General features: G+C 43.0%; 2 protein-coding genes across 6 annotated transcripts in view; one reads left to right on the forward strand and one right to left on the reverse strand.

Annotated features, from left to right (window-relative positions):
• Positions 1–4,586: 4,586 nt before the first annotated feature.
• Positions 4,587–6,260, reverse strand: LOC137037182 (zinc finger BED domain-containing protein 4-like). The gene has a single exon (XM_067410994.1). It carries the CDS (start codon positions 6,258–6,260, stop codon positions 4,587–4,589), a length of 1,674 nt encoding a protein of 557 aa, XP_067267095.1.
• A 1,822-nt stretch (positions 6,261–8,082) lies between these two features.
• clic1 (chloride intracellular channel 1) overlaps positions 8,083–23,600 on the forward strand; it is a 67,395-nt gene continuing 51,877 nt past the window's right edge. For 3 of the 5 annotated variants that reach the window (XM_067361366.1, XM_067361365.1, XM_067361367.1), the window contains exon 1: positions 8,083–16,460. In XM_067361366.1, the coding sequence (XP_067217467.1) occupies positions 9,532–15,291 (5,760 nt within the window). In that variant the 5' untranslated portion in view covers positions 8,083–9,531 and the 3' untranslated portion in view covers positions 15,292–16,460. Of the gene's footprint in view, positions 16,461–20,343; positions 20,380–23,600 lie in introns of those variants that run through there. The other 2 variants (XM_067361368.1, XM_067361370.1) reach the window with 2 other exon arrangements.

Here is a 23,600-nt window from a genome sequence, read left to right on the forward strand (position 1 = left end):
CTAAATTTATTTATTTCGATTCAAATGGATTGCAACAAGACATAAAAGGATTGGGCTTAAAAGATTCCTGATCCTGTGGCTCCCTCTAGTGGACAACATTAATAGCACAGCTTGCACTAATTATAAGACAACCCAGTATAGAATAACTCCAGTAGCAAACCTATTATAATAACGTCGTTTCCATTATTGTGCAGTGTTGCTATATGGCAACACAGGCATTTTATCGATTTACCAAAAACTAATTTCATAAATACTTTTTTGAGTGGTGAATATGTCATCATACCTTACCTGAGATGATGTTAACAATTTTTTTGTGAATGTGTTACGAATGGGAGGCTCAGGCAGGAGATCCAAGTGCAGCGTTTTATTAAGAATGAGAATGGTCGTACAGGCAGGGTCAATCAGGAACAAACAGGAGCAGCAAAGGACAGGCAGGGTCGTAGTCAGGGTACAGGCGGTAGGTCACAAGGCAGGCAGATAAAACTCACAGGTCGGTATACAAAGCAAGGATCAGGACAGGCAGCAACGGGTCAAAAACAAGAAACAGGCCGGAACGATAACAAGCAGGCAGACAGGATAGAAACGCTCAGAAATTGCAACAATAGTTAAACAATACTTCGCGGTGAGGTGGTGTGAGTGGAAGTCCTTTATAGTCCTGATAATGAGCAGCAGCTGGGTGTGGTGATTAGTGATTAGTGTTAAGTGTGTGCAGGTGAGTGGCAGAGAGGATGATGGGAGATGTAGTCCGGGAACTGACAGGAACAGACGGTGATCATGACATAACGCCCCCCTCCCGGAAGGCGCGTCCTCGCGACCTAAAGGAACAGCTAGGGAGGGGGGGGTGGGTGCATTGGAGATCTAACAGTAGCCGGGAACGGGATCTCCAATGCAGCCCTAGGGACTCAGGCAGCCACGGTGGGTCAGGTGGCTCGGGCGGCCACGGCAGGTTAGGTGGCCTGGGCGGCCACGGCAGGTCGGGTGGTTCAGGCAACCACAGCAGGTCAGGTGGTTCGGACAGCCACAGCAGGTCAGGTGGCTCGGGCGGCCACGGCAGGTCAGGTGATTCGGACAGCCACGGCAGGTCAGGTGGCTTGGACGGCCACGGCAGGACAGAGTCCATACATGGCCCTAGTGGCCTACAGTCCATGAATGGCCATAGTAGTTCAGAGGCCCTTAAAGGCCATGGTTGAGCAGGGTCCCCACCCACAAGCTCCCCACCCCTAGGTATACTGCCCCCCCCCCCAAAAAAGTTCTTGGGGAAATCAAGGGAGGCATTGGCGGGTTCATGGGCAAGGAGCTCGGGTGGCGCCAGCAGGGCAGATGGCCTGAGCGGCAGCGGTAGAGCAAATGGTCCAGGCGGTGGTGGCAGGGCCTACCAAGGCTGCTCTGTGGCCTTATCAAGGAGAGCGGGCAGTTCGGTGACGGCCTCCATGGCCGTATCAAGGAGAGCGGGCAGTTCGGTGACGGCCTCCATGGCCGTATCAGGGAGAGCAGACAGCTCCGGGACGGCAGCGGGCTCGGGCTGCTCCGGGACGGCAGCGGGCTCGGGCTGCTCCGGGACGGCAGCGGGCTCGGGCTGCTCCGGGACGGCAGCGGGCTCGGGCTGCTCCGGGACGGCAGCGGGCTCGGGCTGCTCCGGGACGGCAGCGGGCTCGGGCTGCTCCGGGACGGCAGCGGGCTCGGGCTGCTCCGGGACGGCAGCGGGCTCGGGCTGCTCCGGGACGGCAGCGGGCTCGGGCTGCTCCGGGACGGCAGCGGGCTCGGGCTGCTCCGGGACGGCAGCGGGCTCGGGCTGCTCCGGGACGGCAGCGGGCTCGGGCTGCTCCGGGACGGCAGCGGGCTCGGGCTGCTCCGGGACGGCAGCGGGCTCGGGCTGCTCCGGGACGGCAGCGGGCTCGGGCTGCTCCGGGACGGCAGCGGGCTCGGGCTGCTCCGGGACGGCAAAAGAGCTTGAGTTCCTCAACGCACGTAGGACAGCCAAGACATAAAAAGTGAGCACAGCCCTCTGGGCCAAGACAGGACAGACCAGGAGAGCAGGCTGTGCTGGAGCGGACTTACTGGCTGGAGCGGACTCAATGGCTGGAACAACCCCTGCATCCTTGAGCACCGCAGGGGCGGCCATCTTGCCCGTGGGCACTGGCAAAGCAGCCATTTCGTCCATCGCGTCCAGGGTGCTTAAGTCCACTGCAATCGGCGAACAAGAGTCCATAGCAACCGGCGAGCTTGAGAGCGTTGAAACCGGCGAGCTTGAGAGCGTTGAAACCGGCGAGCTTGAGAGCGTTGAAACCGGCGAGCTTGAGAGCGTTGAAACCGGCGAGCTTGAGAGCGTTGAAACCGGCGAGCTTGAGAGCGTTGAAACCGGCGAGCTTGAGAGCGAAGCGGCCACCGGGCTTGAGAGTGAAGTGGCCGGCGGAGACTTGGGGATGCCAGCTGCTCGGACTGAAATCAACGGTGGATCGGTCACACTGGAACGCAACCCTCTCCGCTCCCGGACTGATCTAGAGACCTGACGTGACGTGACTCTGGGCGATCGGCGGAGACGTGACGTTGCTCATGGAGATCAGCTGGGACATAGACTGGTGTTGTTGTAATGGTGGCCGCCATTTTGTGAATGTTCTTTGATGCGGCGTCCATTACGTGATCAAGCATGGTGTCGCGTTCTTCTGCGACACCCACAGTAAAGGGAGATCCGCTCAGTAGTAAAGCCTGTTCAATATACTGTTCCAACGTCCCGTTGGGATCGTGTATCGGCATGACGGCACTGAGCGGGTCAGATAGTCCACCGCGAAAAAATATCATAAGACACTCCTCGGTAAAGCAGGTCAAATGTGCCAGTTCAATAAAGTCTGTTACATAATCCTCAATGCATCTATCTCCCTGACGGAGACCGATCAACTGGGCGGATGGATTCATGGTGGTAATGACAGGAACACTCACGAAAGCTGCTGGATCTGTGTTGGCGAAGTATTCTGTTACGAATGGGAGGCTCAGGCAGGAGATCCAAGTGCAGCGTTTTATTAAGAATGAGAATGGTCGTACAGGCAGGGTCAATCAGGAACAAACAGGAGCAGCAAAGGACAGGCAGGGTCGTAGTCAGGGTACAGGCGGTAGGTCACAAGGCAGGCAGATAAAACTCACAGGTCGGTATACAAAGCAAGGATCAGGACAGGCAGCAACGGGTCAAAAACAAGAAACAGTCCGGAACGATAACAAGCAGGCAGACAGGATAGAAACGCTCAGAAATTGCAACAATAGTTAAACAATACTTCGCGGTGAGGTGGTGTGAGTGGAAGTCCTTTATAGTCCTGATAATGAGCAGCAGCTGGGTGTGGTGATTAGTGATTAGTGTTAAGTGTGTGCAGGTGAGTGGCAGAGAGGATGATGGGAGATGTAGTCCGGGAACTGACAGGAACAGACGGTGATCATGACAGAATGTGACATGGGAGGGTCCTTGTTTGTTACTGACGTTTTAGTTTGCTTTCAGCAACTACCGACAAGAGATGGCAGGCTGTCAGAAATCGCACCACAGAAAAAAATTGCATGTCATTTGACTTAACCAAAGCACATCATTGGCTAAACTAAGGTCTTCTCTTACCAACAAAAAAAACGAGAATGTTCTTTTAAAGAGACAGTGGCAAGGAAATGAACACAAAGAGTATGTTGCCATATGGCAACACTATGCGCTAGAGGCAGTGTTGGGAAGATTACTTTCAAAATGTATTCCGTTACAGAATACAGAATACATGCCCAAACATGTAATTTGTAACGTATTCCGTTACGTTACTCAATCTGAGTAACGTATTCTGAATACTTGGATTACTTCCACATTGAATTGCATTTTAGAAGTGTAGGAATGCGGCCATCAAATCCTGCTTACTAAACAGGCCTATTCTGGTGTGTTTTTCTGTTCCAACTGGCTGAATGTGTTAGGCCCAAGTCTCCCTGAAAGTGCAACATTTTTTAATTTTCTGTAGAGGAACAAAGACTATTAGGGTGTTTATGCAAAAGAGTTTTGCTTGGTTAAAAAAAGAGTAGAATTTGCTAATTTTCCTTTTTCAGTTTCTTTATTTACTTTATTTTAATTGTGAACATACAAATATTCTGTTTCTGTAAATCTTCCATAAAAAAAAAAAAAAATGTCCAGATTGTTACAGCTAACTATATTCACATTAATGTTCTTTCATCAAGATAGACACACTAATAATGGTCCATCAAAATAAAACAGTCTCAAACTGAATGTGATGGCAAAATAATATTATTTTTTTAAACTATGCCACCAAATATAATTTTAACCTCATGAAACAATGTTATATTGAAAAACATTCTTGGTAATGTAACAACAAAGGCTAGCAACAAATCAGCCTATCCAAAATGTCAAAGTTGAACATAACATAGGGTGAAAAACTTTTTTTCTAACATTTGCAGTAGGCATTGTAAGGTGTTGATTTTATATGAATGTCAGGTGAAAAAAAAAGACAATTGTTTTTATAATAATGAGATTGCCAATTTACATGCTTTAAAAAAGCCTATGAACCTAAAGACCAATATGTTTTGAACCACCTACCTACATATTTGACCCACCTACTCTACATGTCAACACTCCAGTAAAGTCGGTTGTATCGCAGCAGGAGAGCCTGCTCAAAGTGCTTATCTGTCATTTTGTTACGGTGTGGAGTGAAAATAAGTCCTCCCTGGCTAAAAAGCCGCTCGACAGGAGCACTTGATGGCAGAGTAGTATTGTACTTTAAGAAGAGGTCTCTGATCATTGGATACATCTTCAATGAAGCCAATGACTTGTCTGGATCCTGGAGATACCTCTGCACCTCTTCCTCGGCTGATGAACTTGTCATCTGTGTTGTCTCAAAAGTGAAGAAGTTTTCATCATCTTCTGGATCACCTCCAACTGCTGCATTTCCAGTGGTGCCGGCATCCTCTGAAGGCTCTTTATGAAGAAGACGAGACTCTTGGACCATTGCTGTTTTCATGGCTCCCCTCTCTTCATCAGCAAGCCACCACAGTCGAAACTTTGGGATGGTGGAAGCCGCCATCCTTGCCTCATGGGAGGCCAACACCTGCCCAAATCGAGTGTCAATGGCTTTTATAACAGCTGAGAGGATGTGGGCTGAGAACTGCACTTGGGTCAACTTTTCAGCTAACTTGGCTTTTAGGCTGAGAATGGTGGGAACTATGTATCCAAAGTAACAGTTCTTTTCTCCCTGGAGCAGGTTGATTGAGTAGGCAAGAGGTTTCAGTATGGCTGTGTACTCTATTAGAAACATTGTCTCTTGAGGATGCAGTTTGGCCAATTTCAGCTGGTCACAGATTCCATTGAGCTGACTCTCAGTGAGACTCATCAACTTCTCGATTGCATGATACTCTGAGCTCCACCTAGTCACTGAAGGTACCAAACATCTCATTTGGGCAATTTCCTCAATTGCATCAGCAGCACCTGATGAGCGATGAGCCTTATTCCAGATTGCAGCACATTTAGACATTGCACTTCTGTATAATTTTCGAGAAACACCCTGTGAGGCAGCTTTGTCAAGATCAGTTGTGGCAATAAGATTCAAGGTATGCGCGGCACATCGATGGTGAGGTGGCAAAAAAAAGTTTAGCTCCTCTTCCTCTTCCTGAAGAACTGCAGAGACATCAGCAAACTGCACATCATCTGTGTTATCCATCTCATCATCCATTTCACAGCCTCCATATTCACTGAATGCCTTAACGAAATTGCTACCATTGTCAGTGACTGTGGCACTGACTTTGCCTTGGATCTGGAATTCTGCATGAATCTGACTAACTTTGGCAGCAATGACATCATAGGTGTGGCGGCCCCTTATCCTTTCACATGCCAATGCAGCAGACTTTCGATCTAATGTCTCTGGCTCAATCCAATGACACGTGATTCCCATGAAACTCCTATGATGAGCCGTCCATATATCTGCTGTTGTGCACACGGTTTGAACATCCTGAAGAGTTTCAGTAATTGCCTCCTTCATATTTTGAAATCCCCTTTCAATGCGCTGCATCAATGTTTTTCTGCACATGTGTGTCCTACCCCCACTAATTCCTGCAATCATCTCACGGAATGAGGCATTGTCCACCAAAGAAAAGGGCTGCACATCTGCAATTATGAAATTAAGAACCAAGGAGTTTACTTTACTTTGGGTGATTGATGCTGAGGTGCTGCAGAGTGTTGCTTGTTTGAGAGGAGGTGGGGTGGGCATGGCACTTCCTTCACCACCATCATCTGATGCCATTTCTGCTCTATGCAAGACACTGGAATGCTTCCTCTAAAATAAAGAAAGACACAAAGAGCACAAATTAATAACACTGAAATTGTTTTAGCACTATCCTGAACCCATGTTGCTAGCCAAGTGGTATGAGTATGCTATATTTACTTATTTATTAAATCCATGAAATTTTTTAATGAAACGTTGATTAAAATTAAAATAAAATTAATACAAAACGAAATTAACTTTACAGAAAGCCTTTGTGCTTTCTGTTTGAGGTCTCTGTGAAAGTTTTAAAGCAGTCTTTTAGTGCTGAAACACCTCATATGTGCCACTCACAAGTATAACAAGGGTCGTTCCTTACCATTAATGCTTGGAAAACACACATACATTTCCAACAATTAATAATAATGGCCAGCGCAGTGGCTGGGATATAGCCTAGTACATAAACCTACCAACGTCCGTTGCCATGGTTTTTGGAATGATTTTGCTTTTCGTGCGAGAAAAAAAAATGTAAAAAAAAAAGTTTTAGTCGCATAACATTGGTTAATGGAAACACCGTCATTTCAAAATAGTTTTTTGTCGACATTTAGAAAAAAAAAAATCGCAAAAGTTTTGCTCAAATCTGTAATGGACACGCAGTTCGTCGATATGAGTGTCATCGTGATTTCGGTTTCATATCACATTGCATATCGTTACAGACCTGGTAACGTTAGCTACCTGATACAACTATAAAATAGCAAGGTGACCAGTAAAATTACAGCAGACGACTAAACCTGGCTAATTTAAAGAAAAAAAAATACTTACTTTAAGATGCTTCTTCAGGTTGGAAGTGGAGTCTTTGGACGCTGAAAGGAGGTTGGTTGCTGGTAAGCAGAGGTTGCATTGCACAGATATATTTCATTCTCCCTCTTTTTTTAGTGTGAAATGCTGTTTAAATTTCCAAGATATAAACGCATTCTTGCCCTGGCTCTGTTGTTTCGGCTCCATCTCTACCTGTAGCTGAGCTCCCGCTGCTTCTCTTCCGACTGATCACGCAAACCGCGCATTTTTTCGTTTTTATATTGGGGCTTCTGGGAAATGCATGAAGTTGCCTTATTTTTATTTTTTTTTATATATATATATAAACGTTATTTAGAGATTGTGAAACAGAGAAGTATCCTCATGTAATCCATTGATTTCAACAATGTAACTGTATTCTAAATACCAACTATTTAAATTGTAACTGTAACGGAATACAGTTACTCATAATTTGTATTCTGAATACGTAATGCCGGTACATGTATTCCGTTACTCCCCAACACTGGCTAGAGGGTTAAGAGTCATTTGCATTTGCCTGATTTGATAGGCGTCATAGTATAATTTCAAATGCTATGCATTGTGTTTTGAACCCTGTTAAATATATCTGTAGGGCTGTCAATACCAGAAGTGGAGCATTCCACAGACGCAATCCATGAACCGCATTATCAGACCGTTTTCTAAGGATGCATGATTTAAAATGCACCATTTAAAATCATAATACAGCATTGCATGATGCTATGATTCTTAAATCTGTGCTTACATAGGAGAATACATTAATAAAAGTTTAAACCCTTGCTCTGAGCATGCATGTTTGATGTCCACATGTAACCCAGTTAAAAACATGAAGTAATAAGTAATGCTTGTAGTATCATTTAATAAGAGTATATAAATAGTGTGATTAAAAAGGTTGGAATTCATATGATAAAAATGTTAAAAGCAGTTTCATTATTATGTTGTTGACTTTTATTGGATAAGTTAGGTTAAAACTGTTAAAATCATTTTAAAAATGATTGTATGTTGTTTTATGTAAAAGATAAGGTATTTCTGAAAACTGTCTAAACCAGCATTTATGGGGTTAATAACAATCGGCAGTAGAGTGATGGTCGGTATTGCAGGACGGAGAGAGGAGGGGACGATGAGGAGGAAATAGTGAAGCAAAAGAGTGAGAGTGACACAGAGATTTTCTGAGTAAAAAGGTAGAATTAGTAGTGCACAACTGAGTATGTAACTTGTTTCTGATGATTGTCTGCGCGACAACCAGATGAGAAGAGTGACAAGGTGCATATTGAGAAACGGGAGGAATTTCTACGCGAAGTTCAAAGACTGTTTACTTTTGTGCTATTGCTAATGCTAACGCTGAGTTACATTGAAGTACATGCTGAAGTCAGTTCATTACAAGTGAACGACATTTTCCAGTTAAAGTTTGACTCTCAGTTGAACTGTTTGATGCGGTTATCTGCTGTTTTCAATCTGAAGACGAAGAGAGGACTCATATAGAGCTTGAAGCAACCAGGATTTCGCTCGTGAGCTTTACTGAAAACTTGGAGGAGAAAAGGGAGACTGACTTCGTGTGGTAATGCTGATCGGATGATGCGACTGCACCCGTGACTGTTGGAGAAAGGACGGGACAGAAACATTATCGCAAGGTATCTTTTGTTTTGTTTGCTCGCTGACGAGTGAAGCGGCCATTAAGTTTTGGGCCACTACGAACACAAGCCACGCATCAGGCCTGCTACGGTATTTTAGTTTTATAAAAATTTGGTTGCCGGCTTTATATTGTATTGAGGTGTGTTGTGGGCCCACAAAAAGTCTTAAAGTGATTTGAAAGGTGATATATTGAGGTTTTCTGAATTAATCCATTTGAGGGTTAATAGAGTTTACATTGTTTCCTGTGCATTTGTATATGACACAGTATTGACAGTGTTTACATTGTTGTGTTAAGAAGAGAGACAATTCAATTACAGTATTTTCATTTAAAAAAGAGAAACATTTTATGCTGAAGGTTTAAAAGGAACGATTATATTTTTATTTAATTTGTTTATTTCCTTTGAGATAATAATTTATTTTTTAAGTAAATAACTGAGAGATATTTTCTAAAACATTGTGTTGTGTTATTTTATTACTTACCTGGAAAGAGGTTATTATTATTTTTTCGGGGAGAGACATACACAGACACATGGCTAAAATCTTTATTAAGACTACAACTTAAGAAAAGTGAATTCATAGTTAGGTTAGGAAAACATTTCATGGGTGTACTTTAAAAGAGAAATCCAAGATCAAATTTAAAACTGAGTTAAGTGTTAAACACATTCAATTAATACCTTGAAAGAACCCAAAGCCCTGCCCTAGTTAATATAAATACTGAGGGGAGCGCTACATAAAATGGAGGCACCGCTGGGATCGTTTTGGATTTTTCAGTAAAAAAATGAAAAATAAAAAAGTTAAAAAGTAAAGTGACCCACTTAAGATATTAAGCTAATTTACAACCAGTATTAACATGGAAAAAACTGAACTAGTATCAGAGTTAAAACGCTGGTGCCGTGGTGAGGGTTTGGATGAGACTCATGCACTTATGACCATCGTCCCGGAAGAAGTAGAGATCAGTGAGGTGGAAGAAACACTGGAAACTATTAAGTCGTTAGGACGGGTGCGTGTCCGTGGGAGAAACTTCAGTGCAAGACTAAACCAACGGATGGTTTTGTGTGAGAGTAAAGAGACTGTGCAAGAGGAGAGGGTTCCTTCTGAAGTTGTGCCTGTTAAGGGTGGCGAGATGTGGCCTGTTATCATTATAGGAGAGGCTCAGACGGCTGCTGAAGAGTTTAATATTAAACTAAAAGGGTTGCTGCAGGCTGAAGGGAAAACTATGGAGGACCTCAAATCATTATTCCCCAGTACACCCCCGCCCACTACCCCCACTGAATCCATCCTTCGCGCTGTCGGAGATTTGTTGGAAAAGACAACTAAACCAGCTGATGGTGGGAGTTATGGTCGACTACGCATGTTCTCAGGAGCCCTACCAACGCCACCAGGTGAGGAACCATTTGATCATTGGCTGGAGCAAGCATGGCTTTTGGTGGAGGAGACTGAAGGCTCTGATAGAGAAAAAAGACGCAGACCTATTGGAAGTTTAAAGGGGCCCGCACTAGAGATTGTGAAAGCAGCACGCCAAATCAATCCTGATGTCAGCCCGAAAGAGTGTTTAGAAGCCCTTGAAAGTGCTTTCGGAAGTGCTGAGTCGGGTGATGATCTCTACTTTGCTTTCCGATTGATGCAACAGCAAAAAGGAGAGAAACTATCAGATTTCCTTCGACGTCTAGAGAGGTCTCTAGCTAAGGTGGTTCAAAGAGGGGGCCTACCTGCTGGCTGTAAGGATCGAGCCCGCCTGGAGCAACTGCTGAGGGGTGCTATCGCCTCAGACTTGATGCTGATCCAGCTGCGCTTGAGAGAAAGGAAGGCTGCACCCCCAAATTTTCTACAGCTGTTGACTGAGATTCGTGCTGTGGAAGAGTACGAAACCGCTAGAAAGAAGCTTAGTGCATCAGTACATCAAGTTCATGCTAATACAGAAGTGGATACAAGGCAAACTGAGATCCAGAACTTAAAGGCTGAATTAAAAGAGCTAAAGTCAATGGTTGCATCAGTAGTGACCAAATCCACTGCAGTCAAAGATGATTACCGGGAGGTAAAAACCAATAGTGCACCACCTGGCTCTGAAAACCGGCAAGATGCTGAGCTGGCTGCTTTGAAAAAACAAGTGAAACGACTAAAACAGAAAACTAGCAACAAGATGCCTGAGCATGATGCTGCAGTCACTGTTTCAACCATGGAGGCTTCTAAACCGGTTCCAAACTCCCCCAAGGGAGCCCCTAAGAGGTCAGAAGAGAATTTCTGCTATAGGTGTGGTGAGAACGGACATTTTGCCACAAAATGCCGAAACCCTGAGAATCAAGCCAAAGTTATCAGAAAGCTAATTCATGCTTTGAAGGTGACAAAAGACAGACAGCAGTCTGGGGATACCACCACCTATGTAGCTAACTGTGAGGTCAAGAAAAGTGTAGTTACCTCCTCAGAGCCGGCTGGCCTCCCTGAAGGTTTGATTGGTCCACCCAGTATAGTACCTGTGAAAGTAAATGGATATAGCTGTGATGCCTTGCTGGATAGTGGCTCACAGGTGACTATTATCTTTGAGTCTTGGTATCAAACTTACCTGTCTGATGTCCCAATACGCCCCGTGTCTGGTTTAGCCCTGTGGGGATTAAGCGATTCTGAGATCAGTTATCCATACCGTGGGTATGTAGTGGTCGACATCGAATATCCAGCCAAGGTTGCAGGTGCTGACCAGATGGTGACAGTTCTCGCTCTTATCTGCCCCCAGCCCCGAACTGCAGACCAGACTCCTATCATTGTGGGGACCAATGCCAGTCACATCCGACGTCTCGTACAGCAGTGTAAGAACCATGGTGTTGACATCACGCAGACACTGGGGATACAAGCATGTTACAGAGACAACAATCTAACAGCGCCTTGCACAGCTACAGCCCTGGAAGAGGAGGGTGATATTGGCTGTGTGTTATGGCAAGGCCCTGGCCCACTGACTCTGCCCCCTGGTGGTGACTGTACTGCAGTCTGTAGAGTTGAGTACAAGCTCCCGGTTGACAAAGAAATCTTGATGGTTGATTCGTCTCCTTTAGCTCCACTCCCCGCTGGTGTGCTATTTCAGCCCCTGGCGGTGCCCAGCGAAGAGGTGAACGTCAATCATTTCAGAATCTTGATCCAAAATGAGTCCTTGACAGAGACAGCCATACCAGTTGGAACAGTTATAGGGCATATGTATCTGACTGATGCAGTCATTTCTCTTTCTCCTTCCAAGACAGCTGACACAGAGTTCGATGCGAACTTGATCAACTTCGGAGACTCACCTGTCTCAGATGAGTGGAAAGAGAGACTCCGTCAAAAGCTATCCGCAAGGTCCCAGGTGTTCTCGTTACGGGAATGGGATGTTGGATTGGCAAAGGGAGTAGAGCACACAATCCGGATGTCAGATCCACGGCCATTCAGGGAGCGCTCTCGTCGTCTGGCTCCAGCTGACCTGGAAGATGTGAGAAAACACCTCCAAGAACTGTTGCAGGCGGGGATAATTAAGGAGTCTCGTAGTCCCTATGCATCCCCCATTGTAATCGTTCGCAAAAAGAATGGAGCTGTGAGAATGTGCATCGACTACCGATTGTTAAACAGCCGAACAATCCCAGATCAGTACACAACACCTTGTATTGATGATGTGCTAGATTCAATGACTGGAAGTAAGTGGTTCTCCGTTCTTGATCTGCGGAGTGGTTATTACCAAATCGCTATGGCCGAGGAAGACAAGGAAAAGACGGCATTCATCTGCCCACTGGGTTTTTTCCAGTTTGAGAGGATGCCGCAGGGAATAACTGGAGCCCCAGCCACGTTCCAGAGATTGATGGAGAAGGCTGTGGGTGACATGAATCTGCTCGAAGTCCTTGTCTACCTTGATGACTTGATTGTATTTGGCCGAACTTTAGAAGAGCATGAAGAGAGACTTGTTAAAGTCCTTGATCGCCTGGCAGAGGTTGGATTGAAGATCTCATTCGACAAATGTCAATTCTGCCTCCCAAAGGTAAAATACCTTGGACATATTGTGTCGGCCAATGGAGTATCGCCTGACCCAGACAAGATCGAGGCAGTTACAAGTTGGCCACAGCCTACACATCTTAAGGCTCTTCAATCTTTTTTGGGATTTTGTGGCTACTACCGCCGTTTCATCGCCAATTATGCAGCAATAGTCAGGCCATTGTCTGAACTCACAAAAGGCTATGCTCCGACCCAGCGGGGCAAGAAGACTGAGAAAGACCACACAAAGACTTACCTCAAAGAGTCTGAGCCCTTTGGTGAGAGATGGGACCAGTCCTGCACACAGGCTTTCCACAAGATTATCCACTGCCTTACCCATGCACCTGTGTTGGCCTTTGCGGATCCCAACAAGCCGTATGTCCTGCAAGTAGACTCCAGCTTGAGAGGGCTGGGTGCTGTTCTATATCAGGAACACAGTGAGGGTCTGAGACCAGTCGCCTTTGCTAGCAGGAAACTAAAGACATCTGAGCGGAACTACCCCATTCACCAGCTGGAGTTTCTGGCCCTTAAATGGGCAGTTGTGGATAAATTCCACGATTATTTGTATGGGGTCAGATTTACGGTCCGGACGGACAATAACCCGCTTACATACGTGTTATCGACTGCCAAGCTCAGTGCTGTGGGGCACAGATGGCTCTCTGCCTTATCCACCTATGATTTCGATGTCCAGTACCGACCAGGCAGACACAACATAGATGCCGACCTGCTCTCTAGGAATATGCCTGAAGAGGATTCGGAGGAATGGGAGACCATACCACAGCCTGGTGTGAGATCCATCTGCAAACGAATCTGCATTCCGAGTTTAGTGGGTGGTCCACAGAGGTATATAGATCAGTTGGGAGCTTCGCCTGATTGTGTGCCTGATATTTATGCTTTCCCAACTCACCTGGAGTTGAAATCCTTGGGGCAGATGTCAAAACAGGAACTGATTGCAGCTCAGGAGGATGATGCCGCCATCAAATCTGCCATACAAGCTGTTAAATATGGCAAATGGCCAGAAGAGAATGGATCTTGTTCAGAGCACTCTCGTCTAAAAAAAGAGATAGGGAAACTGATGATGAAAGATGGGCTACTCCATCGCTTAAGCAAGCGGCCCTCCGGTGAAGAACTCACTCAACTTGTCTTGCCCAGCGTGTTCAAAGAAGTGGTGTTGAAGGCCACCCATGATGAGCTCGGACACCTTGGTATAGAAAGAACTACAGACTTGTTGAGGAGTAGGTTCTTTTGGCCGAAACTGGCAGGTGATGTTGAGCAGTATGTAAAGAACTGTGGAGAATGCGTCACTCGGAAAACCCCCTGTCATAGGGCAGCGCCTTTACATCACATTTCAAGCAATGGACCGATGGATCTGGTATGCATCGATTTTCTGTCCATGGAGCCGGATTCCACAGGTATCAGCAATGTGTTAGTGGTCACGGATCATTTCACCCGTTATGCGCAGGCTTTCCCATCCCGAAATCAGAAAGCGCAGACGGTGGCAAAGATCCTGGTGGACAAGTATTTCCTGCATTATGGTTTGCCAGCCAGAATCCACTCAGATCAGGGGAGAGACTTCGAGAGTCAGCTAATAAAAGAGCTCTTGAAGATGATGGGAATCCGGAAATCACGGACCACTCCCTACCATCCGCAGGGAGATCCGCAGCCGGAGAGATTTAACAGAACTCTTCTTTCAATGCTGGGAACCCTGGGCAGTGAAAGGAAACGGCAGTGGAGCAAACACATTGGCTACTTGGTTCACGCTTACAACAGTACCAAATGTGATGCTACGGGGTACTCACCGTATTTCTTAATGTTTGGGCGAGAAGCAAGGCTTCCAATAGACTTGTGCTTTGGAACTTCTACTGATGGCAAAGCTGATGGTGGCCATTCACGCTATGTAGCCAAGTTAAAAGAAGACTTGCAAAGAGCTTACAAGCTTGCCTCTGAAGCAGCATATAAGACACATCAGAGGAACAAGAGGTCATATGATAAAAGAGTGGGATTCCAGACATTGGATATGGGCGACAGAGTGTTGCTTAGGAACTTAGGATTGAAAGGGAAGCATAAGTTGGAGAGTCGTTGGAGTCCTATACCTTACGTGGTCCTGGGAAAGATGCCCAACCTTCCAGTGTACAAAGTGAAACCAGAGGATGGAAGAGGAGGAGTTAAAACTCTCCATCGTGATCATCTTCTGCCGATTGGTCAGTTAGTGAGAATGCCAACAGTGGAAACTGAGGACAACTCTCGTGTCAAGACAAGACCAAAAACAAAAGCTGAGACGCAAAAGAGATCAAAGGAAGTCTTACCTGAAGTACTTACAGATTCCTCTTCAGATGTGGAGTGGAGTTATGGACATGGAAAACCCTGCAGTACTTGCTTGGAGGAGATCCTGACAAAGGAACAGACAAAGGAAAGAGTTACTAATGGACAGTCAGATCTCATCCAAGATGATAGTGATTCTTCCCAACAGTCAGATGGAAATCATGCTGAGGATAGTTTGTCAGAGGGAAATCGTTCGGAGGAGGAACGCCACAGTATGAGAGAAGAGGATGGAGATCAAGATTCTGTTCCTGAAGAAGAAAGTGATCCAGAGTCTGATAACCCTTGCCATGATGAGCATCCATAGATAATCTCTAAGACAGATGTGATTAGCAAATCTGAAAATCGTCCAAAAAGGGTAGTGAAACCAGTTATCAGGTTAACTTATGATGAGCCTGGTAAGGCAAAAGATCAGCCTCTCACTATTGTGCATAGAGGTGTTATCATTAAGATTGGAAAGAGTTAATTTAAAGTAGTCATGCACCTTTTCCTCTAGTACACTTTAAAAAATAGAGTTCGTTATGTTTGATGAGGACATCAAAAACATTTAGAAGGGGGAGGGTGTAACCCAGTTAAAAACATGAAGTAATAAGTAATGCTTGTAGTATCATTTAATAAGAGTATATAAATAGTGTGATTAAAAAGGTTGGAATTCATATGATAAAAATGTTAAAAGCAGTTTCATTATTATGTTGTTGACTTTTATTGGATAAGTTAGGTTAAAACTGTTACAATCATTTTTAAAATGATTTTATGTTGTTTTATGTAAAAGATAAGGTATTTCTGAAAACTGTCTAAACCAGCATTTATGGGGTTAATAACAATCGGCAGTAGAGTGATGGTCGGTATTGCAGGACGGAGAGAGGAGGGGACGATGAGGAGGAAATAGTGAAGCAAAAGAGTGAGAGTGACACAGAGATTTTCTGAGTAAAAAGGTAGAATTAGTAGTGCACAACTGAGTATGTAACTTGTTTCTGATGATTGTCTGCGCGACAACCAGATGAGAAGAGTGACAAGGTGCATATTGAGAAACGGGAGGAATTTCTACGCAAAGTTCAAAGACTGTTTACTTTTGTGCTATTGCTAATGCTAACGCTGAGTTACATTGAAGTACATGCTGAAGTCAGTTCATTACAAGTGAACGACATTTTCCAGTTAAAGTTTGACTCTCAGTTGAACTGTTTGATGCGGTTATCTGCTGTTTTCGATCTGAAGACGAAGAGAGGACTCATATAGAGCTTGAAGCAACCAGGATTTCGCTCGTGAGCTTTACTGAAAACTTGGAGGAGAAAAGGGAGACTGACTTCGTGTGGTAATGCTGATCGGATGATGCGACTGCACCCGTGACTGTTGGAGAAAGGACGGGACAGAAACATTATCGCAAGGTATCTTTTGTTTTGTTTGCTCGCTGACGAGTGAAGCGGCCATTAAGTTTTGGGCCACTACGAACACAAGCCACGCATCAGGCCTGCTATGGTATTTTAGTTTTATAAAAATTTGGTTGCCGGCTTTATATTGTATTGAGGTGTGTTGTGGGCCCACAAAAAGTCTTAAAGTGATTTTAAAGGTGATATATTGAGGTTTTCTGAATTAATCCATTTGAGGGTTAATAGAGTTTACATTGTTTCCTGTGCATTTGTATATGATACAGTATTGACAGTGTTTACATTGTTGTGTTAAGAAGAGAGACAATTCAATTACAGTATTTTCATTTAAAAAAGAGAAACATTTTATGCTGAAGGTTTAAAAGGAACGATTATATTTTTATTTAATTTGTTTATTTCCTTTGAGATAATAATTTATTTTTTAAGTAAATAACTGAGAGATATTTTCTAAAACATTGTGTTGTGTTATTTTATTACTTACCTGGAAAGAGGTTATTATTATTTTTTCGGGGAGAGACATACACAGACACATGGCTAAAATCTTTATTAAGACTACAACTTAAGAAAAGTGAATTCATAGTTAGGTTAGGAAAACATTTCATGGGTGTACTTTAAAAGAGAAATCCAAGATCACATTTAAAACTGAGTTAAGTGTTAAACACATTCAATTAATACCTTGAAAGAACCCAAAGCCCTGCCCTAGTTAATATAAATACTGAGGGGAGCGCTACACACATATTCTTGTTGAAGAAATTACTTAAGTGGCTGTAGCAATTCTATCCTAACCTTATTTAACTAATATTATATTTTTAATTATGCTGGTTGCCCAAAAACAAGGATTTGATCGTGCTGTGTAACAATAACAATTACCAGGCCCTCTGCAGGCATTTGTCACATATTATGCACTTATAACATTTCAAGGGAAAAGACTCTTGATGTGTTTAAATATGTAAATTAGCTTGTTTTGGTTAATTTAGAAGAAATCTACAGATGCAAACAGACGGAGGGCAGTAGGCTTAAAACAAACACCATTTAAAAGTGTGTTAGGGGTGTTTTCTTTCCATTAGAGTAAAAGAAGACATGTAAGCAAAAATAGACCAAAATCTTAAAATTGTCCACTGCATGAAAGAACTAGAAGTAGGCTATTCCAATATCACCAAAATAATTAAAATGATTTATTTATTTGTGCAAAATAAACAAATTATTAGTGAAACTATGTACCTCTCCTTGGTGCAGTCATTATTCTAAATATAGCTACTTGAAAATAGTAGTGTAGAAAATATGCACATTTAGGCATAGTTTCCTTTACTGCTGTGATAAACCTAAAGAAGACCATGGACTCTGTGTGAAACGATTATTTTGTAGAAATCTGTGGAGTATAAAACAATTGCATGAGTGTGAGGGAATTAAAATAAATTTGTAAGGAAGTCAGAGTTGTGTTAATATATTTAATGTTTTTTTTTTTTTTTTTTTTTTTTTTAATAAATAATTATGAGAAGTGCCAATTGAGCCCCTGCCTCCCAAAATGTATGTGCAGGTCCCTGATAATTATCAAATACAACCAGAAACAACTGTTCAGACTTGCATGTAATTCCCCGATATGTGGTTTGCATTGTAAGTCAAGTCTGACGTCACGCTGCAGCGCTTCCGGGTCCAAACGCTCTATCTTATACCACAAGAAAAACAACAAACAGTGCTAATATACACACACAGTGTGGTGTAATACTACAAAAACATTATAATCATAACCTTTATCTCCATACAAAAATTCCAGATGGCCAGACAGTGATTCATCTTTTATAAATCATTAAAATATTAATGTCTGTGACGCCATGAGCACGGAGACTGTTGTGTAGACTGTAAGTATTTAAAAATGTTTAACTTTTTAAAATGTTTGATGTTTAATATGAATAAATAGCGCTCATAAACGGTGGCATTTGCCAGTGAAACGAGTTGAGGCTTGGACCCAGAAACAAGGTTCCTTACGTCACGATTTAACAAGCGGATAGAGTTATGGCAAGTTGCCCCTAAATATATGGCGTGTGACCCAGCGGCCAATGGGGCGTCTATATAAGCTATATGTATTTATTTTAGGTGTGTTTGACATCAGATGCGGCTGGATGCAACCGATCGGTGAGAGTAGCCACGTGCAGGCAGGGAGGAGCTGAAAATGGAGACGTGAAGTCAGGCACTTTCTGCTTGCCGTAATGACGCTCGCGCTGCGTTTGCATACTTTATCACAGCTGAAGTGAAATAAATGCAATATTTGACTAATACACTGATGTTTCAGAGATATTTACTTTATGTAGCCTACTGCTTACAGCGTCTGCTTTTACAGGAATAAAGTTCAACATAAGCATCTTCTTTAAATACCATGGGGTCTACTTTTTTATCAGTTTTATTTTGATAAACATGACACAATACAACATCGCAACTACATGAAAAGAGCTTTAATTGTTATAAAAACACAGATTTGTGAGCATTAGTGGAACTGAAGGCGTGACAATAAACACGAAACGTGATCGTTGTCATGCGGTGAATCCAGCCAATCATGAAACAGCTATGTCATTATCAACGCTCGTGCAGCTCCTCTTCAGAAACTGCGCTGGCTGACTCAGGTGGCTGATCTCGAATCGTTCTCATGGTACTTTGATGCCACACGTCACAGTCACATGCCGTCGGCGCTGTCTCAAGTCAGAAAAAATTTCTTATCGGCATGCACTGCTTCAAGTCAGCCGCTAATTGGTCTGTACAGCGCTGCATCAAGTCGAACAAGCCTTGTGCTGGATATTTAACTTTTATTTCTCTCTTTTAAATTTGTCTGGTTTATTTTATGTATGTATTTGTCTTTTTTGTTTATTCAATGTACCCCCCTGACTGTAATTGTAATTCTTTAAAAAAAAAAAAGAAGAGAGAAACTCTGCTGGCTGACTCGGGCGGCTGATCTCGAATTGCTCTCGCGGTACTTTGAAGCCATATGTCACAGTCACATGGCGTTGGCGCTGTCTCAAGTCGGACAAAATTTTTTACTGGCAGACCTTGCCTCAAGTCAGTCGCTGATCAGTCTGTGCGGCACTGCATCTAGTCGAACAAGACTTATGTCTATAGACATGTCAGTCAAGCTCGCGTCAGCTGACATTCAGCTGATCCATGCCATCCAATAGGAATACATTTCAGATTAGATCGCGTCTTTCAAAAAGAGCCACTGGAAGGCAAGCCTCCAACCAGAGATTGTATATTATAGGGAGATGAGAGAGCCTGAATCCCTTACCATTGGAGAAAGCGTAACGGCTAACTTAATCACGTGCAGCACCTCTCAGCCTATAGTGAAATAGTTATGCTTTTTTGGCTAAAGATTGCTGGCTCTGCTCATGTAATCCGGGTTATTATTGTTGTTCTTATTAATTCCTCATGTCTGTTTATTTCTCTTCAGGTAATGTTCATGTGTATTTTGAATACTTATCAGTTCTGTGAGATGTCTCTTTTCAATTATTTTGATAAACTGTTCTGGTTCCTGGGGAAATTGCTTTTGCCCAGAACAGTTTCATACCGCCAAACTTAAATTGTTATTATTATATGCTTATTACTATCTTATCAATTGTTTTTTTGCTAACGTTCTTTGTGATCATTAATAAATCTTAGACGATGTGCAAGTGAAACAGACGTCTGACAGAAATACTTTTTTTTAATTACACTTTAAGTGTATTTACACATGCAAAAAAGGGGGCTGTTAAATAAAACATTACTAAAAACATAACATTATAATAATTATTATAACTTTATTGTTTTTTTCCAGTAGGTAATGAAAATTATATTAGGCCTACATTTTTCTTGGTCTATAAAGGAATATAATGTAAACATTCAATCAATCACACAATAACTAATTGTATTCTGATATTAAGTCATTGTGATTTTAAATTGATTTACCCAGATCATTTAAGGTATTCATTTCATTTCATTATGTGTTTCTCCAGCTGAAGCCCTGACATGTAATTCGTGCAAAATAGGTGTTTAGGCAAATGTTTGTTAAGTTCCAAAGTGGATTGCACCACCCCCTCAAACAACTGCTTCTCTGCAAAAGCAGGTCAGACAAGACACACGCACACTGTTTCATAGGACATCATTTGGTTATGGTTGCAATGGTTTTCATATGGAGTTGAGGATATTTGCTAAAGCCCAACCCTAAACCTCACACAAACCAGTATATATTTGTACTGTAGTAAAAATGTATTGCTCTTTCATATAGTTTACCACTTCAAATACCCTCATACAGTACCTTACAAAAGTATTCATACCCACTGAACTTTTCCACATTTTGACAAGTTACAACCACAAACAAAAATTTATTTTATTGGGATTTTATGTGATAGAGCAACACAAAGTGGCACATTGTAACGGAGGGGGACTCAGGCAGAGATCCATTTGCAAGCTTTATTTCAAAAGTAAGCGTGGTCGTACAGGCAGGGTCTAAGCAGGGGCAAACAGAAACAGCAAGGGCTAGGCAGAATCGTGGTCAGGATACAGGCAGTAGATCAGGGCAGGCACATATTGTTCACAGTCCAGATAACAATAAACAGTCCACAGGTAGGCAGCAAGGAATCATAAATGGGTAACCAGACAGGATCAAGAACCGACAGGCAGACAGGATAAACACAGGGGAACACTCAGAAATGACCACAGGGTGAATCAAGACCTCGCAATGAAGTAGTGTGTGAGTGAGTCTTAAATAGTCCAGATAGTGTGCTAAGCTGTATGTGGCAACAGGTGATTGGTGTGGAGTGAACATGTGACTGGCAGGGAGGATTGTGGGAAATGTAGTCCGGAACTGTCAGGATTCGTGACACACATAATTGTGAAGTGAAAGGAATATGATAAATAGTGTCCAAATGTTTTTACAAATAAATATCTGAAAAGTGTGGCGTGCATTTGTATTCAGCCCCCCTGAGTCAATACTTTGTAGAACCACCTTTCGCTGCAATTACAGCTGCAAGTCTTTTGGGGTATGTCTCTACCAGCTTTGCACATCTAGAGAATAAAATTTTTGCCCATTCTTTTCTGCAAGCTCAAGCTCAGTTAGATTGGATGGAGAGCGTCTGTGAACAGCAGTCTTGCCACAGATTCTCAATTGGATTTAGGTCTGGACTTTGATTGGGCCATTCCAACACATGAATATGCTTTGATCTAAACCATTTCATTGTAGCTCTGGCTGTATGTTTAGGTTTGTTGTTCTGCTGGAAGGTAAACCTCCGCCCCAGTCTCAAGTCTTTTGCAGACTCTAAAAGGTTTTCATCTAAGATTGCCCTGTATTTGGCTCCATCCATCTTCCCATCAATTCTGACCAGTTTCCCTGTCCCTTCTGAAGAAAAGCATCCCCACAACATGATGCTGCCACCACCATGTTTCACGGTGGGGATGGTGTGTTCAGGGTTTCTGCCACACATAATGTTTTGCATTTAGGCCAAAAAGTTTTGGTCTCAATTTTAGTCAATTTTGGTCTCATTTGACCAGAGCACCTTCTTCCACGTTTGCTGTTTCCCTTACATGGCTTGTCGCAAACTGCAAATGGGACTTCTTATGGCTTTCTTTCAACAATGGCTTTCTTTTTGCCACTCTTCCATAAAGGCCAGATTTGTTGAGTGCTTCTCTGATTAATGCTCTCCTTGCCCGGCTTGTCAGTTTAGGTGGACGGCAATGTCTTGGTAGGGTTGCAGTTGTCCCATACTCTTTACATTTTCAAGTGATGGATTGTACAGTGCTCCGTGAGGCGTTCAAGGCTTGGTATATTGATTTATAACCGAAACCTGCTTTAAACTTCTCCACAACTTTATCCCTGACCTGTCTGGTGTGTTCTTTGATCTTCATGATGCTGTTTGTTCACTAATGTTCTCTAACAAACCTCTGAGGGCTTCACAGAACAGCTGTATTTATACTGAGATTAAATTACACACAGGTGGACTCTATTTACTAATTAGGTGACTTCTGAAGGCAATTGGTTCCTCTGGATGTTAGTTAGGGGTATCAGAGTAAAGGAGGCTGAATACAAATGTACGCCACACTTTTCAGATATTTATTTGTAAAAACGTTTGGACACCATTTATCATTTTCCTTCCACTTCACAATTATGTGCCACTTTGTATTGGTCTATCACAAAATCCCAATAAAATACATTTTTGTTTGTGGTTGTAATGTGTCAAAATGTGGAAAAGTTCAGTGGGTATGAACAATTTTGCAAGGCACTGTATGTCAGCTTTAACCTGTTTCATTATATTTGCAACAATTTGCAGGAAATTCCATAGAATTGTATTGTTTTATATATTACATAAAGATAATTAAAACTTTTTTTGACTGAAAGTAATTGGCAGAGAGATGTTGAAAAATTCACGGTAAACATGAAACCAAGACTGAAACCAAACTATTAATTTTTTTACTGTAAGCATTTGTGGTTTTGAATACAGTATAACACAGTATGAAACAAAAGAAATACATCAACCATATGTAGTTGGACAGAATGGTTGTGTTTGAAAAAGGAAATCAAGATACTTCCTGTTATATTTTTGTGTATTACATAGAGAATTGTGTGTTGTGTTTTGCAAAAAGTGTTTTATGAAATTGAACACTGAGTCTAAGGCTGAGAATTAGTAGCCTGGATGCCAGACGAACTTAGCCCCGCCCACAACATTTTGAGGTTGGGGAGTTCGGTCTGGACTCGATCCGTAGAGGAGTAATTATGTTTGTCAGAGCGATCACATTTGTCAGAGCGATGATTGACAGATTATCACCAGAAACGTAATCAGCCACGTCGTCAAAGAGCGCTTGGGTTGAATTAGTTTACAACAATGATGGTTGTTGAAGAACTGAGATGTGTAGATTCCGCCATCGCGTCCGTTATAGAAGATATCGACAGCGCATTAATTGGCAAGTACTCCGTGTATACTTATTCTTTTTACAACACCGGCAAAGATTGTTTACGCTCATCTTCTACTAGTTCCAGCATGTGTACAGTTGAGTTCTGTTGACAACTATGCGTCGCTCAGCATACATCACTTACTCTGTAGCTCTGATTGGTTGTAGGTCTATCCAATTGAGGTCTTTCCTGGATCGGTTGAAATACGCCCCCATAATCAAAGCCCAATGGAGCAGTATCAGACTCATATTCGAACTAGAATTGAGTATGACCACGTCAGGCTAGAGAATTAGTGTATGCTTTTGCAGATTTGGTGTGTGGTTCTGG

Source organism: Chanodichthys erythropterus, chromosome 15, assembly GCF_024489055.1.
Source record: "Chanodichthys erythropterus isolate Z2021 chromosome 15, ASM2448905v1, whole genome shotgun sequence".
In the NCBI taxonomy this organism is placed as follows: Eukaryota; Metazoa; Chordata; class Actinopteri; order Cypriniformes; family Xenocyprididae; genus Chanodichthys; species Chanodichthys erythropterus.

Excerpts from the sequence above, each read along its gene's own strand:
- LOC137037182 (XM_067410994.1), bottom strand. The coding sequence starts at position 6,260 with ATGGCATCAGATGATGGTGGTGAAGGAAGTGCCATGCCCACCCCACCT.